Here is an 18,668-nt window from a genome sequence, read left to right as displayed (position 1 = left end):
ATGTCTAATGATCTGATCTGGATGAACAGATAGGGGATCTTCTTCACTCTGAGGGTGGAGAGAGTGTGGAACAAGCTGCCAGTGCAAGTAGTGGATGCATGTTCGATTTAAACGTTTAAGAGAAGCTTGGATATGCACATTGATGGGAGGAGTGTGAAGGACTGTGATCCAGGTGTAGGTCGATTGGACTAGGGAGGTTATTGGCTTGGTACAGACTAGATGGGCCGAAGGGCCTGTTTCTGTGCTATGGCTTTTCACTGTATCTCAGCACATGTGACAATAATAAACCAATTCCAATTCTCCTACCTCCAGGCTCACCAACCAAATGGAACTGAACACAGAGCGAAATAATTCTCCTTTAATATGTGACAATTATAAACCTGTTTGGATTCCAATTTAACACCTAGTCCAAGAATCAATTCCCTAAAGATAATGATGAGAAATTGTGCCAGAACATTGATCACAGTCGGACAATTGGCAGCAGCAAGTAAATCCTTGAACGATACTTTTTCAGTAAAGGCATATACCAGCCCGGGGGTGGGGTGGGGGGGGGGGGGGAGTCCCAAGTTACATATGGAAATCCAACTTTATGCAAATTCTCTCATATATTTTTAAAGATTTTTCAACTTTGTAATAATAATAATGTATGAATGAATATAAAACATACATGTATCTGGGTATCAACAAAGAAAATAGATCATAGTGTGATAAAGTGAAAATTTTGACAGAATTTACTTCAAGGCTTAAGAAAATCTGCTAAACTGAGCTCAATAGCAAAAATATAACAAAGGCAATAAACAATTTCGCTACACTGTTATTAACATATTTTTGGCACAATATCTTGGTCTGAAACCAATGTGGAAAATTTACAAAGAAAAATAAGAACTGAAATAACAAATTTTAGAAAGCACCTTACGCACTCGAACATTAACACTACCTAGGACAGAAAGAGGAAGAAGAATAATAGACATCAAAAGATTACACAATAATCAGATAAAACTTTTGAGGATATATTTTCATCAACAAAACAGGATTCAGCAGTCCATGCAAACATATACAATTCTGATAAGTACGGACCACTAAACTTAAATGAAAGCACAACCCAGAAAAAGGAATAAATTACCACAATTGAAGAAAAAATTAACCAACAGAAGAGCATGACCCTCCATGGAAGACATCCCCACGATCTGAGCAGACTAGATATCGACAGGGAAGTGTCGAACCCCTGGGCTCAGACTTGGAGACTTCTTCCCAGAAACAGTGGTATTCATTGTGGCAATACAGGACCCGGTGGTTAACACAAAAAAAAATTATCAGAAATACAAAAATAAAAGACCGACAAATTCAAGATGATGAGTGCAGAAAATGCCAAAAGAAACCAGAAGCAATCCAACACCTTACAGGATCCTGCAGCAGTTTAACTCAATCTGATTACAATCAAGAGGCAAACATCATTCACCAAAAGCTTGCTTTAGAATACAAACACATAAAAGAAACCATACCTTAATCTAGATACAAGTCTAATCCAGTTTTAGAGTCAGAGTCCTACAAATTATATTACAACTGATCCGTAATTACAGAAAGGACAACCCATGATAACTTACTCGATATAACAATACAGGATAAGCAAGCAAGAACAACGTACTTAACAGATATAGCCATCTCAAAAACACATGACATATAGAAGTCAGTAAGTGAAAACACCAAAAATTTGCAGAATTAAATAGAAAGACTATGGAACATGAACAGGGTATACATTGTCCCAATAGTAATGTCTAAAACTGGTGTCATCCCACAGTCAGGGCACAATAGCATAAAAGAATTGGACCTACACAGTAATATCTATGTAAATTTTCAGAAGGCCACAATACTAAACACCACTAGAATCATCGGGAAGTTCAGAGCAATTGAGAAATGAGTGTGTTTGGCTATGACCGTACCTTAGGTATTACCAACCTGGGCTGAGAAAAAAATAAAAATAGTAGTATGAAAAGTTCCCTAGTAGTCATGAATAACTAGAAACAGGACAAATAAATTAGTTTCATAGCACATTGAACATTACAGCACAGTACAGACATTTCGGCCCATAATGTTATGATGACCTTTTAACCTACTCCATGATCAATTTAACCCTTCCCACCTACATAGCCAATTACCCTCCATTTTTCTCTTATCTATGTGCCTATCTCTTAAATGTCCCTAATGTTTCAGCCTCCACCACCCACCATTCTCTGTGTAAAAACCTACCTCTGACATCATCCCAAAACATTCCTGCAATTACCTCAAAAAAATCCTCTGGTATTAGTCATTTCCACCCTGGGAAAAAGCAGCTGGCTGTCCAGTTTGAAATCAACCATTCTTGCTAGATTCCCCTCCCACCTCACTTTTTCTATTACCTCAGTCACTGCACTGTAAACACTTCAAACCACTTTTCATAATGCCGTTCACATTGTGAACACATGCTGGTTTAATGTATTAATGCATATTTTATTCCATATCTGCAGTTTAACCTCTGTTTATTTTTTTACATAATTGTTGAAGGATGTTTTTTTGTTGCCTGTCACGACACTGCACCACAGCAAATTTCTAATGCATGTCAGCACTTCTGACCAATAAAGATGAACCTTCACCCTTGAGTAATAGGGTGATTTTCAATTAAGGTGCTTGGAGTCATAGGTTCATACATCATACATACAGGCAAACTGGTCCATGCCAATCTAAGATGGTCCCATTTGTCTTTCCGTCCAAACACCTTCTAAATGTTTTTAATGTACCCACCTCAACCACTTCCTCAGGTAAGTTGCCCCTCAGGTTCAAATCTCTCCCCTCTCATCTAAACACTGTGCCTTTGATACTCTGACCCTGGGAAACAGGTGGTCTCACCCTATCTATGGCCCTCATGATTTTACACCCATCGATAAGACCACCACTCATTCTGCTACACTCTAAGGAATAAAGTCCCAGCCTGCTCAACGTCTCTCCACAACTCAGACCCTCAGTCATCCTCTTAAATCTTTTCTGCTTAATGGCATCTTTGCTATCTCAGGTTAAATGCCAACAGCTAGTCCTGGGGTTGATACTGAAGATCAAAGGTTGGTTGGAAGTCCAGAATTAGAGGCCGATTGCCTGGGACAACGTGTCTGAATTCCTCTGGAAAGTCAGAAGCCCATTATCTGTGAATCCAGAAGAAGTTTGGAGTTTGGAGGGGCTGGAGACCCAAAGGTCTGATCTGGGCTTGGAGGACTGTCCATGTATGTGAATGAGTTGTTGTTCAAAAAGGGCTTGTTTTTGCTGCTTGTGTTATGTGCTGTTCTGCTGAACATTGTGGGCAAGCTAGGTTGGCACCTGAACCTGTGACAACACTTGCAGTCTGTCCCCAGCACATCTTCAGGTTGTGTTGGTTGTTAACTCAAGTGACCCACTGCACTGCATGCTTTGATGTACATGTGACAAATAAATAAATCTGAATCTAAGTCACAACTGAACACTATTTCAAGTTCAGTTTAGCAGTCATTTGTACAAATGCAACATCGTAGCATGTTGTTAGCACAACTTTATTATTCAGTACAGGAGGTACCTAATAAAGTGGCCACTGAGCGTACAGTGAAATTGTCCCAATATCATTCAGCATTAGGCTTTCTTGTGCTTTTCCATACACGATTATAACATCACTGATTAAGTATATAGATAGTGTAAATTACGGAGATTTCTTTTTAATAACGAGTTCCTAAAAGCTATCCAGGTTCTTCTCACCGGGCTGCTGAGAGCAGAGTGGTTGCAAAAGTAGTGCAAGATTGAAAGCACTTCTGGGATTTTTCCCTTTAATAACTGTAGTCTAAATAAAGGTGAATTTGATCCTTGGTTCAGAACCATAAACCATTCTGTCCAAAGAAATCTGTGGCCAACAGGAAGACAATTCTGCTTTGATGAATGGTTTCCATCACAAAATTATAACAAAATGTCAATGTGAATTATAGGGTTCTTATTATTCATAGACGGCTGCCGCAAGAAAAACAGACAATCTTTTCTTCATCATAAAGAAGGCGCACCAACAGCGATACTTCATTAGAAGTTTGATGGAGATTTAGTATGTCACCGAAGGCTCTAGCAAATTTCTACAGCTGTACCGTGAAGAGCATTCTGACTGACGTCATCACCGCCTGTCCTGGAGGTGCCAATGATGCTAAGAGTTGTAAACTCAGCCAGCTCCATCGTGGACACAAACCTCCCCAACATTGAGGATATCTTCAAAAGATGGTGCCTCCAGAAAGCTACATCCATCATTAAGGACTTTCACTGCATGCATGCTCTCTACTCATTACTACCAACAAGGAGGAGGTAAAGGAGCCTGAAGACCTACACTCAATGTTTTAGATACAGGTTCTTATCCTCAGCCAGAGTTCTGAATTGTCCATGATCCTCACTATTTTGCTCTCCTTATGCTCTAATTATTTATCTTTTATATATTTTTATTGTAAATTATAGTATTTTTGATACCTTGCACTGTACTGCTACCACAAAACAAAAAATTCCATGACATATGCCAGTGATAACAAACCTGATTCTGACTCCTATTTTCTATTCCAGGATCCATTATGAGGGATCCCCCACCACACAGCACATGCTCTCTTCTCACTGCTGCCACCCGGACGAAGGTACAGAAGACTCAGGGCTCACACCACCCGGTTCAGGAACAGTTATTACCCCTCAACCATCAGGCTCCTGAACCAAAGGGGATAACAACTTTACATACTCCATCATTGAAATGTTCCCACAACTTATGGACTCATTTTCAAGAACTCTTCATCTCATGTTCTCAATTTTTACTGCTTATTTATTTATTATTATTAACTCTTTTTTTTGCATTTGCACAGTTTGCTGTCTTTTTCACAATGGTTGAATGCTGAAGTTGCTACTGTCATCAGGAAGAACGTAAAGTCTTTCATTAATTCTATTATGGTTATTATTCTATATTGGATTTATTGAGTATGTGCACAAGAAAATAAATCCTAGGGTTGTATATGGTGACATATATGTACTTCGATAATAAATTTACATTGACCTTGTCGAGATGTTTGCAGTGAGCTGCCTTCTTGTACTGCTGTCGATTATGACCTGCCTTAGCAAAAACTGTTTAAGGTAGGTTCCAAAGGTTCCTGGAATGGTACTCATCCAAGCAAACAGAGAGAATTCCATCACCATCAACCTGGAGTTGAATCCCATGTCAGTCTGGAGGCGAGGCCTGGAGATCAAAGGCAAATCCCATTAATGGGGAGTTCTGGGCTTGATATCCTGAGGTCAAAGTCTAGGAATCAGCGAGTCCAGAGGTCAAGGATTGAACATCAAAACCCTTGGGTTGGTGTGTCCAGAGGTCAGATGTCTGTGAGTTTGTAAGTCTGGGCCAGAGACTGGAGGATGAAGGCTCAATGTCTACAAGTCCATGTGTCCGAGGCCAAAGTCTGGTGCTTGGAGGCCAGGAGGTGTCCTGTCCTGGGGGGAGGTTGGAGACCTTTCTTGTGTGCGCGAATAGGGCTTGTATTATTCTTTTGTTTTGTTGTTGTCTTGATGCTATTTTTGTTGTTTGTACTATTCTGCTGAACACTATAGGCAAGCTACGTTGACACCACAATGTGTGATGATACTTGTGAACTGGACCCAGCACATCCTGAGGTTGTGTTGGCTATTAATGCAATTGACGCATTTCACTGTATGTGCCAATGTACATGTGAAAAATATATGATCCTGAACATGAATCTGAATCTGATAGATTCCTTACTGATGTCAGGAATGACTTACGGATGTCAGGATTTGAGTCGTTTCTGCAGATACCTAATCACAGAGTGATTGGGTCATTAAATGCAAAAGCAGGCTCTTTGGCCACTGAATCCGCACTACATCAAGGACACATTTACACAAAGAAATGATCTAGTCAGAGTGCCATACAGCACAGAAACATAGAACAGTATAGCACAATTCAGGCCCTTTGAACCCATCATATTAGGCCAACCCTTAAACCAACCCTAAGATCAATCTAACACTTCCCTCCCACATAGCCCTCCATTTTTCAGTCATGTGCCTATCTAAATATCTCTTAAATATCCCTAATGTACCTGCCTCTACTACCATGCATTCGCCACTCTCTGTGTGAAAAACTACTTCTGACATCCCCTACTTCCCTGCAATCACCTTAAAAGTATGTCCTTTTGTACTGAAAAAGTCTCTGGCTGTCCACTCTTTCTCTTCCTTTTATTATCTTATACAACTCTATCATGTCATCTCTCATCCTCCTTCACTTCAAAGGGAAAAGCCCCAGCTCACTCATCTCTTTATTCCAGACAGCACCTTGGTAAATCTTCTCTGCACCCTCTCTAAGGCTTCTATATCCTTATTACAATGAAGCAACCAGAACTCCAAGTGTGGTCTAACCAGGATTATATAGAGCTTCAAAAAATAAAGATACTTTGTCCCACTGTGTCTATGTCAACCACCATGCACTGATCTACACTAATCCCATTTCATTCTCCACACATTCCCGTTGACTTCCAGCTCATTCGACCACCCAGCTGTACATCTTTGAGATGTGTTTGGGGGGGGGGGGGGGTGAACCCACGTGGTCACTGGAGAGCATGCATACTCCACATGGGTAGGACTTGTGGTTAGAATTGAAACCTAGTCTCTGGAATTGAGTGGAAAATACTCTACTGTACAATGTCTAAATTTTCAAGGGTGGGCTTGGTTGACACAAGCTTAGAACCACCCTCACTAGGAATTCTCCAATCATGGGAAATATTTCAACCTCTCAACCCAGAAGGGTATGTGTTTGAACGAGTTAAGCAAAAGGGTAGTACATTTGTACACACATCCATTCAGAGGTAAGTAGGTAGGTGTGTGTGTGTGTGTGTGTGTGTGTGTGTGTGTGTGTGTGTGTGTGTGTGTGTGTGTGTGTGTGTGTGTGTGTGTGTGTGTGTGTGTGTGTGTGTGTGTGTGTGTGTGTGTGTGTGTGTGTGTGTGTACGCTCACACGCAGCCCCTTATCTCTAAGGACTTCACAGATCCCTTCCTGTTTAATCTCTTGTTTGCTTGTTATGTACCATGTTATAGGATGTTGGCAGTCACAGTCTTTCCATGACCATGATTATTCTTTGCAAATTTTTCTACAGAAGTGGTCTTCTTCTGGGCGGTGTCTTTACAAGATGGATGACCCCAGTCATCATCGGTACTCTTCAGACATTGTCTGCCTGGCATCAGTGGTCACATAACCAGAATTTGTGATAGGCACCAGCTGTTCATACAACCACCTGCCATCTGCTCACATGGCTTCACGTGACCCGGATCCGGGAGAGGTGAGGGGGGTTGTTAAGTAGGTGCTATGCTTTGTCCAAGATTGACTGCAGGCTAGCAGAGGGAAGGAGCACCTCACACCTCATTTGGTAACGACGTATCTCCAACCTGCCACCCTGTAATTTCATTCAAAAGAAAATCTGCAGATACTGGAAAGCTGAGCAACACACACAAAATGTTGGAGGAACTCAGCAAGCTAGGCAGCATCTAGGAAAAGAGTACAGATGACATTTCAGGTTGAAACCCATCGACAGGACTGGCAAAGGGTTTTGGCTTAAAACATCGACTATACTCTTTTCCTAGATGCTGTCTGGCCTGCTGAGTTCCTCCAGCACTTTGTGTGTGTGTGTTACCCTGTAATCTCAGATAGCTACGCAATAACTGTCCCTCAGAGAAGTTGGATACCAACTGACTGGAGGTCATGTAACTAGTTTACATGAGAGAATCTCGTTCATTATTTCAATTGTACAATGTACTGTGTATGTTAATCAAAATGGCTTCTTTGGATTGTTAAGAATAGGAATGCTTCTTTGTATGATAAGTGCTTTCTCTCACAGTTGTTTAGCTTTAGACTTGCTGATATTGGGATTGTATTCATTTGTTAACCAATGCGGAATGTTATTTTGTCTTGTGAGGCTGGGAGCTTGGGGGTTTTCGCAGTCTTTTCAGGGGAGTCGGGAAGAAGACGCCGAGGAAGGTGGACGTGCGCTGCGCTGCTTGGTTGAGAACCGGGGTGGACCCAGGTGCGAGGACGTGGAGGTCGGAGGAAAGTGACGAGGGGTTGAATGGTTCGATGGTTGAGCTCCAACGATGTGCACTAAACTGACTGAACTTTGATAAGTTGGCGCCTTTTACTTTATTTTCTTTTCCTTCATATATACTGTATTGCGTAGTACTCTCTTAGTTTTAGTAAAATCTTTAAAGTGTATTCCATAACGGTATTTGGCGTGAGTTTGATATGGTGTGTGTGCGCGCGGCATAAACTTGATTCTCACAGCACCTGCGTGTACGGGAAGTGGGGTTGGTGAGTGGCTGGATCTCCTTTTCCCCTAGACATATACCAGCCTGTTGGGTAAGTGTTACACTATTAATCAGACAAATCACTCCATCGATTCTACACTGCTGCCCACAGAATTGAGAAAGAGCTATCTATCAATCTTTTCCACATCTAGACTGGGTGAGAATAACCCACATAGCCTCTAAACTACAACACTCCATGGATGGACAAACCTGGAGCAACACTTACAACATGTGGAGGAACTCAGCAGGTTGGGCAGCATCTATGAAAAGGAATAAAGAATTGATGTTTCAGGCTGAGACCCTTCATCAGGATTGGAAAGAAGGGGGAAGTAGGTGGGGGAAATGGAAGAAGTACAAACTATAGGGTGATAGGTGAAGCCAGCTGAGGGGGAAGGTAGATGGTTGGGGGGAGGGAGAATGAATTGAGAAGTTGGGAGATTTTAGGTGGAAAAGCTAAAGGGGAAAAGGGGAAAGAGAAGAAGGAAACTGTTAGGAGAGGAGAGGGAAGCAGGGGAGAAAGGGAAGAAGGAGGGGAACCAGAATGAGGTGTTAGGCAGGTGAGGAGAAAAGAGGTAAGAAGGGAGCCAGAATGGGGCATGGAAGAATAGAGCAGAGGGAAGAGGTAGAAATTACCAGGAGTTAGAGAAATCAATGTTCATGCCATCAAGTTGGAGGCTAACCAGATGGAATATGAGGTGTTGCTCCTCCCACCTCACAATGGCCTCATTGTGACATGAGAGAAGGCCATGGACCAACATGTAAGGATGGGAATGGGGATTGGAATTAAAATGGTTGGCCACCGGGAAATCCTGTGGACGAAGCGAAGGTGCTCAGCAAAGCAGTCCCCCAATCTACGATGAGTGTCACCAAGGCGGAGAAGGATGCACGGGGAGCTCCAGATAGAATAAATTTGAATTGTTTTGTCTGGAATGGCAGAGTCTGAGCCAAGATCTTTTTAAAAGTTTTATAAGCTTATGAGAGGCATAGATAGAGAGTCACACTCTTTATCCTAGGGTAGAAATATCCAGTACTAGAGGACATGCATTTAAGGTGAGAGGGGGAAGTTTAAAGGAGATGTGCAAGGTAAGTTATTTTTAAATGGCTGCTGGGAAGAGGTAATATAGTGGCATTTAAGAGACTGTTGTATAACAGCACACTTATACAGTATATTACTTCGATGGCAACTGCTCAGCCTGAAACCACAAGAAACAGCAGAAAGCTGTATGGACACAGCTCAGCATATTGCGAGAACCAGTCATCCCTCCATGGAGTCTTTGTGTCTCTTGGTAGGGCAACCAACATAGTCAGAGATCACGTACAAACAAGCTGGATGAACTCAGCTGAGTTCATCCAACTTGTTTGTACGTGTTGCTTTGACCACAGTATCTGCAGTGTACTTTGTGTTTAATAGTCAAAGATCTCACCCATTCCAGCTATTCTCTCTCTCTCTCTTTCCCGCACCCACCTTCAGGCACAGGATGCAAAAGCCTGAAAGCATGCACCACCAGGTTCAAGGACAACTTCTGGCCCACTGTTATTGAATTAATAATGGTCCCTAGTACAATAAGAATAGACTCTTAACCTCACAATCTGCTTTTCATGGCCTTGCACCTTATTGTCTGCCTACCCTGCACTTTCTCTGTAACTGACTTATAATGCTTTATTCTACATTCTTTTATTGCTCTTTGTCTGCAGCACCTCAATTCTCTGATGCGATGTATGGATGGCATGCAAGACAAAGTTTTTCACACACAAAATGCTGGAGGAACTCAGCAGGTCAGGCAGCATCTATGGAGATGAATAAACAGTCAACATTTTGGTAAAGATGAACTCTTGATCTCTGAACTTACTTTGTTGTAACTATTTCTCCTTATTTATCAGTTCACCTGTACCTCTTCCACCTATCACCACCCCCACCCTGCCACCATCCATCTCACCTGGCTTCACTCATCACCTGTCAGCACATCTTCCCCTTCCCCTGCCCCCTTCCTTTCTAGTCGTGATGAAGCATCTCACCCCAAAATGTCGATTTCTTATTCCTCCCCAAAGATGCTGCCTCACCTGCTGAGTTCCTCCAACATTTGTGTGTGTTACTTTGAATTTCCAGCATCTACAGAATCTCTTGTGATTTAAGTTTTTCACTTAACCTTGGTACATGTGATAATAACAAATCAGCTTACATGAATATCCAGGGAGCGGAGGATTGTGGATCACACACAAAGGCACAAAAGATTTAGTTTGATTTGGCATCGTGTTCAGAAGAGGTTTCATGGGCTGAAGGGCTGGATATCAGAGATTCAAAGTTCTTTGTTTTGTCTTGAGCATGGTACAATCAGTGCACAGCCTGTCTCCAATTCTGAATACCAAAACGTTACTTCTAAAAAGAAATCTATCTAATCTACATTTAGATAAATCAATTGTAATTGCATCCAGCCTCTCCCACAGGAGACTGCTCCTTGGCTCGGCTGCTTGCTCAATGAAATACTGTTTCTACAAGTGGTTATGAAGGTACTTCTCCTCCAGGGCGGGCTGCTTCCTCTGCATGTACTGCACTGAGCGAAGCAAAACTTCTAGTCGTGTCTGACACTACACAGTGCTTTCAGGCTTGAGTCATGCCAGCCGTTTTGCCCCTTCTGCAGATATGGGTGGAACGGTGGCGGAGAGGATAGAGCGCTCATCCAATCACCAATCGGGGTTCAATTCTCACCGCTGTCTGTAAGGAGTTTGTATGTTTTCCCTGCGACTGCATGGGTTTCCTCCAACATCCCACGTTTGATGACTCTGGGCCCGTACTCACAAGGGGGAGTCTCACTGGAACCTACTGACTATTGAAAGATCTAGGTATAGTGGACATGGAAAGGATCTTTCCAATAATGGGGAGTCTACACCCAGAAGGCACAGCCTCTGAATACAGAGATGAGGAGGTATTTCTTCAGACAGATGGTAGTGAATCTGTGGAATTCATTGCCACAGACAGCTGTGGAGGCCAAGTCATTGGGTATATCTGGAGCAAGGGTTGATAGGTTCTTGGTTAGTAAGAATGTCAATGGTTACAGGGAAAAGGCAGGAGAATGGGATTGATTAGCTCAATAAATCAGCCATGATGGAATGGCAGAGTAAACTCAATGAGCTGACTGCCTAATTCTTCTGCTGTATCTTATGGACTTATGGGTTAAGGTTAAGGTGTGTAAGTTGTGGGCATGGTATGGACATATGAGTTTAGGTTAAGGTTTGCAAGTGTGGGTATGGTATGGACGTATGGGTTTAGGTTAGAGTTGTAAGTGTGAGTATGGTATGTTGAGTTTCTCCAGCACATCCTCAGACTTCAATGCTTATCAAAGGATTTCACAATATGTTTCAATGTACATGTGACAAATAAAGCTAATCTTTAATCCTTAACCATATGTTGGGACCCACGTAAGACTAAAAAGAACTGGAGAAACTCAAAAGGGCAAGCAGCATCTGTTGAGAGATATGGACAGCCAACACTTCAGGCTGAGGCCCATCATCTGGATGAAGTGGAGATAATCTGGATAATGAAGTGAGGGTAAGAGCTGGCAGGTAGATCTGGATGAGAAGGAGTAATGGGGTGATAAGTGTTGTGTTTTCAATATTTCATTAATAGTTGAGTAATATTGTAACTATTTTGTTTGACTAAGCATTTTTGTTTACATAATTTCTATTTATTTATTTATTGTGACACAAGCAGAATAGATCCTTCCAGCCCTTTTGTAATTGCATCAATATGTTGGGCCCAGGATACATCCTCAGCAATGCTGACATCCAGGAATTTGAAACTGCTCACCCTTTCCACTTCTGACCCCTCGGTGAGGGCTCGTATGTATTCCCTGGACTTCCATTTTCTGGTCCACAATCAAATCCTTGGTCTTACATGAGTGCAAGGTCACTCATGTAAGACCAATGTGAGTGAGTGACACCACTCAGCCAACTGATCTACCTTGCTCCTGTATGCCTCCTTGACACCATCTGAAATTCTGCAAACGATAGTGTCCTTGGCAAATTTATAGATGGTGTTTAAGTTGTGGCCAGACACAAAATAGTGGGTGCAGAGAGAGTAGAGTAGTGGGCTAAGCATGCATCCTTGAGGTGTGCTGGTGTTGACTGTCAGCAAGGAGGAGATGTTACGTCCGATTTGTAGTATGTTATCTCCCAGTGAGGAAATCAAGGGTCCAGTTGCAGAGGGAAGTAAGAAACCCTGGTTTCGGAGCTTTATTTTATTAGAACTGTGGGTATGATTGTGTTGAACACTGAGCTGTAGTCAAAAAAAACAGCAGCCTTAAGCAGGTATTACTGTTGTGCAGGAGATCCAACACTGAGTGGATGGCCAGTCAGATTGCATCTGCTATAAACCTGTTGTGGCAATAGGCAAATTGCAGTGAGTTGTTTAGACAAAAGTTGATTCTAGTCAACCTGAAGAGTCGTACCATCTGGGCCTGACTCCTTGCAAGAATTCAGCCTCTTGAAAGATGTTCTGAGTCAGAGATCACAGGGTCATGAGATGACACAGGGATTCGTACATGTGTAGTTTGATTCTCCCTTTCAAAGTGTGTATAAAAGGTGCTGAGCTCATCTGGGTGTGAAGCATCACGGCCATTCATGACGTTAGATTTCACTTTGTAAAAAGTAATGGTCTGTAAACTCTGCCACAGTTGACAAGCATCCAATCCTTCTCTAACTTCAACTGGAAGTGTTGATACACTCTTAAAACAGCCTTCCATAGGTCGTACCTGGTCTTCTTGTCTTGTTCTGGATCATGGTCTTAAATGCCACAGAAATAACCCTGAGCAGGCTACAAATCTCCTGGGTAATTCATGGCATCTGGTTTGGGTATGTCCAGTACGTCCCTCATCCACATAGGTCATGATGAAGTCGGTGACAATGGTGGCATATTAATTCAGATTCAAAGATGAATCTCTGAATATTGTCCAGTCTACCTATTCAACGCAGTCCTCTGATGTCCCTCTGCTTCTCTTGACTATACTTTCTTGGTCTTCACCGCTGGTGCTGCTGTCTTTAGCCTCTGCCTAGAAGTCCAGCCGGGTGATCATACTTTCCAAAGTGTGAGCGGGGGATGGTTAATGGTTGCGTAACAGAGGTCAAGTGAGTTGGCTCCTCTGGTTCCACAGGTGATATGTTGTTCATAGACTTCTTCAAGCTGGCCTGGTTGAAATCTCCCACAATGATAGGGAAGGTATTAGGGTGTACTGCTTTGTGACTGGTGTCTACAGAGTTTTGCTCCTCCAGTGCCTACCTGACGTTGGCCTGAGGTGGAATGTACACCACTACCAGAATGATGGTGGTAAACTCCCTCACATTTAGATGACATTTGACTACTTTCTGTTCCAAGTCAGGTGAGCAGGATTGAGACAGAATGCCATGTTTATGCACCACGATGAATCAATCATAAAGCATACTCACCTTTAAGGACAGAGCCGTGCTGTCTTTGTGGAGAATGGTAAATCCATTGGGCTGTGGTGCTGTGTCCGAAATTGCTGGTGTGAGCCGGGATTTCCAAAAAGTGGAGTACACAGCAGTCCCTAATGTCCTTCTGGTACAGGAATCTTGCTCTGGGGTCTTCAACTTTATATTCTAGAAACTGTACATTCAACAGTAGATAGTCGGGAGTGGAAGTCTAAGGTATGTGATGTCCCCACTTCCACTTTCTTAAAGGGGAACTACACATGCAGTCCAAGTCTGTCATCTGAGGTTCATTGACTTCGAGTATCGATAGATTTTTTTAAAACATCTTAAAGCGACATTGCTTACTGAAGTGCCCATGGCTGTGAAAGTGGATTTTATCTGTTGTAGACCTAAATAAGAATCTCCAACATCTGAAAGCGATTTTAAACATCGTAAAGCGATGCTGCTTACTGAAGTGCCCGTGGTTGTAACTGTGGATTTCATCTGTTGTAGTCCTAAATGGGAATGTGCAGTATAATGATTCCCATCGGAGCTGTATGCAGATCCGACACTTCACGGCACCATTTTACCGGGCAAGAAACCATCTTACTGGGTTATTTTTATCACGTGAATCAGTGAGAAGCTTGTCCTACAGGTCATTACATAGTGCATTGGTCAAACAATAACCATGCAGAATAAAGTGTAAGACCTTCTGAAAGCGTGCAGTGCAGATAAACAATAAAATCAGAATCATAGAAAACCCTACAGCACAACACAGGCCCTTCAGCCCACAATGCTGTGCTGAACATGTACTTAGCGAGACAGAACTAGCTTCTGAACCAGAGAGGATAACTTCACTTGCCCCCACCAGAGTCTATGGACTCACTATCAAGGTCTCATGTTCTCGGTATTTATTACTTATTTATGCATTATGACGATTTCTTTTTTCTTTTCGATTCACACAGTTTGTTGTCTTTTGCACATTGGTTGTTTGTTGGGTGCAGTCTTTCATTGATTCTATTATGGTTCATGGATTTATTGAGTATGCCTGCAAGAGAATGAATCTCAGAAAGGTATATGGTGACATATATGAACCTTGATGATAAATTCACTTTGAACTTTGTGAGGCCAGAGTCCATCTTAGCATAACCAGTATATAGTCCGATATAAAGTTCAAAGTACATTCAAACAGCATGTGTTATCAAAGTATGTATATTTACAGCAGCCACAAAACAAAGAAACCCACTAGAACCCAGTAAAAAAAAGACCATCAAACACCCAGTGTGCAGAAAAAAAACAAACTATGCAAGCAATAAAAATAAGCAAATAACATTCACAACTGAAGCTCATGTAAGTGAGTCCACAGCCATGAAGCCAGTCAGAGCCGATCTAGGAGCCCATTAGTTGCAGGCCACAGCTTCAGTTCAGCACAAAGACGAGTCAACCTGATGCTTCAAAATGTTCTCGGGCCCGGGACCCGCTGCCTTGATTTGGCCCGGCGATTGAATAAATCAAACCTCGGCTTGTTCTTTGCTCTCGATCTCGGGCCTCGCTGCTTCAACTGACTCTGCCTTGCCTCAGATTTGCCTCTCTGAATTGGCTCCAAGTCCACTCCAGCAACCAAACATTGGCTCGTTCCCCACTCTTGGGCGCTGCCACTGAAAAGCAGCATCCATCATCAAGGACCCCTACCATTCAAGTCATGCTGTCTTCTCACTGCTGCCACAAAGAAGGAGATATAGAAGCCTCGAGACCCACACCACCAGGGTCAAGAACCCTTAATCCTTTGGCTCTTGAACCAGAGTGGATAACTTCACTCACACCCCAACACTGAAAGGATTCCACAACCTACGGACTTTACAACTCACGTTCTTGATATTTATTGCTTACTTATTTATTATCATTATTAATTTTTTTCTTTATTAGATTTGCACAGATTGTTGTCTTTTGCACATTGGTTATTTGTCTTTCTTTGTTGTGTCCCATTTTTAATTATTCTATTGTGTTCCTTCCTTTTTTCCATGATTCTATTGTGTTATTTTCTGTGAATGCCCACAAGAAAATGAATCTCATGACTGTATAAGATGACATATATGTACTTTGATAATAAATTTATGTTGAACTTTGATCCCTTCATTGGAGAAAGATGTTTCTTCTAAAATTCCTCATAGGATTTCCTGGTGAACATCTGAAGTTAATACTGATTAAAGTACAGATTAAATTAATCTGAATCTAGTTTAAGTGTGCTTATCTTATTGCTGTTTTCATCAAGTATTTCCAGTCTGCCCATCACATCTCCTCGGTAAACACTAAAGCAAAATAACAAATTGCTAATATAAGAATCATAGAACATTACAGCACAGAAACAGGCCTTTTGGCCATTCTTGGCTGTGCCGAACCATTTTTCTGCCTAGTCTCATTGATCTGCACCTGGACCATATCCCTCCATACACCTCTCATCCATGTACCTGTCTAAGATTTTCTTAAATGTTAAAAGTGAGCCCACATTTACCACTTCATCTGGCAGCTCATTCCACACTCCCATCACTCTCTGTGTGAGGAAGCCCCCCCCCCCCCCACAATGTTCCCTTTAAACTTTTCCCCTTTCACCCTTAACTCATGTCCTCTGGTTTTTTTCTCCCCTAGCCTCAGTGGAAAAAGCCTGCTTGCATTCACTCTATCTATACCCATCATAATTTTATACACCTCTATCAAATCTCCCCTCATTCTTCTACGCTTCAGGGAATAAAGTCCTAACCTATTCAACCTTTCTCTGTAACTCAGTTTCTCAAGTCCTGGCAACATCCTTGTAAACCTTCTCTGCACTCTTTCAACCTTATTAATATCCTTCCTGTACTTCAGTAACCAAAACTGCACACAATACTCCAAATTCAGCCTCACCAATGCCTTAAACAACCTCACCACTACATTTCAACTCATTTATTCAATACTTTGATTTATAAAGGGGGGACATAATTTTATGGTAATTAGAGGAAAGTATGGGGGGGTGACAAAGGTAGGTTCTGTTTTACACAGAATGAAGAGTGCTGGTAGATACAGATACATTAGGGGAATTTAGATTAGCATGTGGTTGAAAGAAAAATGGAGGACTGTGTGGGAGGGAAGAGATTGATCTTACAGTGGGTTAAAACGTCGGCACAACATTGTGGACCAAAGGGCCTGAACTGGGCTGTAATGCTCAAAGTTCTAGGTTCTACATTATGTTCTATTCCTGTCGTACAAAGTACATTTTTTTTCAGAAGTATGTATAGTATATAGAACCTTCAGATTCGTCTTCTTGCAGGCAGCCACAAAACAAAGAAACACAATAGAACCCGTTGAAAACCCCCACACAACAAAGACCTTCAAACACCCAATGTATGTAAAAAAGAACAAATTATGCGAACAACAAAAAAAACAAAATAACACACAGAACATGAACTGCAGAATCCCTGAATGTGAGCATTAATCTAACTACTTCTTAATGGCCCCATTCTCATCCCTACCTCGTATTTATTTTATAACAACTCCATTTTATTTCATACTTCCAGCATAGTTCACTTCTGGATTCATTAAGCATTTTACTACGCATTTCACAATTATGTTTTATGTTCATTGGTATATTAATTTTATTATATGTCTTTATCATCCTATCTTTTATTTTTGCTCTCCCTTGATACCATTGTAGTATCTCTAATCAGGGACTCTCTACATTTATGATCATCCTTATTTCTTTATTCCTCCTTGGGGCCTCAGGACCATTCATTATGTTTGTTCTTTGTTCATTTAATTTAGTTTCGAGATACAGCATGACAACTGGCCCTTCTGCCCACGAAGCTCATGCTGTCTGATCACACCCACGTGACCAATTAACCCTTGCATCATTGGAATGTTAGAGGAAACCCACATGGCCACAAAGAAATGTACAATTTTATTTTACAGACAGCAGCAGGAATAGAACCTGCGTCACTGTCACTAACGGCTTTACTCTAATCCCAATGCTGCCATGCTGCCTTTTAGCAGAATGATTCTCCTGTACACCAGTTCTAATGTTTTCCATGATTGTCCATTTCATCTTTCTGATTCACTGCCTTAATATCAGCTTTTCTCCATTCTATTAGCCTGGTTTTCATAACCTTTAGATCTCCATCTTAATATATACTATTTTGTGATTGTTATTGCCTTGATGCTCCATGTGAGAGGCAACTATTAACCAAAGAGTAAAATGTACCTCTTGTCGTTTCCTCTCTTCTTGGCTGACGGTCTGTAAAATCCCACTCTTCCTCACCTGAAAGACAAGTGTTTCAAGGGTTATTTCCAAATATTGTATTAGTCATAGAGTCACAGAGCATTGCAGCACAGAAACCGGCCCATCAGCCCAACTAGTCCATGCCAAAATATTATTCAGCCTTGTCCCATCAATCTGCACTAGGTCTATAGTCCTCCATACCCCTTCCAACCATATACTTACCCAAATTTCTCTTAAATGTTGAAATCAAGCCAGCATCCAACTCTTCCACTGGCAGCTCATTCCACACTCTCACCACCCTCAGAGTGAAGAATATCCCCCTCACGTGCCCCTTAAACAGTTCACCTTTCACCCTTCATCCATGACCTCTAGGTCTAGTCTCACCCAACTTCAATGGAAAAAGCCTGCTTGTGTTTATCCTCATAAATTTGTATACCTCTATGAAATCTCCTCTCATTCTCCTACACTCCCACAAATAAAGTCCTAAGCTATTTAATCTTTCCCTATAAGTTCTCAAATTCCAGCAACACACTTATAAATTTTCTCTGCACTCTTTCTATCTTTTTGGTATCATTCCTGCAGATAGATGACCAGAACTTTGCACAATACCCCTTGCCAATATCTTACAGAACTTCAAC

At 41.8% G+C, this 18,668-nt stretch overlaps 1 protein-coding gene across 1 annotated transcript in view; it reads right to left on the bottom strand.

The window, feature by feature from the left end:
• LOC140725762 (rho guanine nucleotide exchange factor 26-like) overlaps positions 1-18,668 on the bottom strand; it is a 202,796-nt gene that overhangs the window by 104,480 nt on the left and 79,648 nt on the right. The window contains exon 5 of the mRNA XM_073041639.1: positions 18,013-18,069. Coding sequence (XP_072897740.1) covers positions 18,013-18,069 — 57 coding nt within the window. The remainder of the gene's footprint in view (positions 1-18,012; positions 18,070-18,668) is intronic.

Source organism: Hemitrygon akajei, chromosome 3 (genome assembly GCF_048418815.1).
Source record: "Hemitrygon akajei chromosome 3, sHemAka1.3, whole genome shotgun sequence".
Taxonomy (NCBI): Eukaryota; Metazoa; Chordata; class Chondrichthyes; order Myliobatiformes; family Dasyatidae; genus Hemitrygon; species Hemitrygon akajei.
Note: the sequence above shows the minus strand (reverse complement) of the source record. Positions and strands in the feature narration are given on the sequence as shown.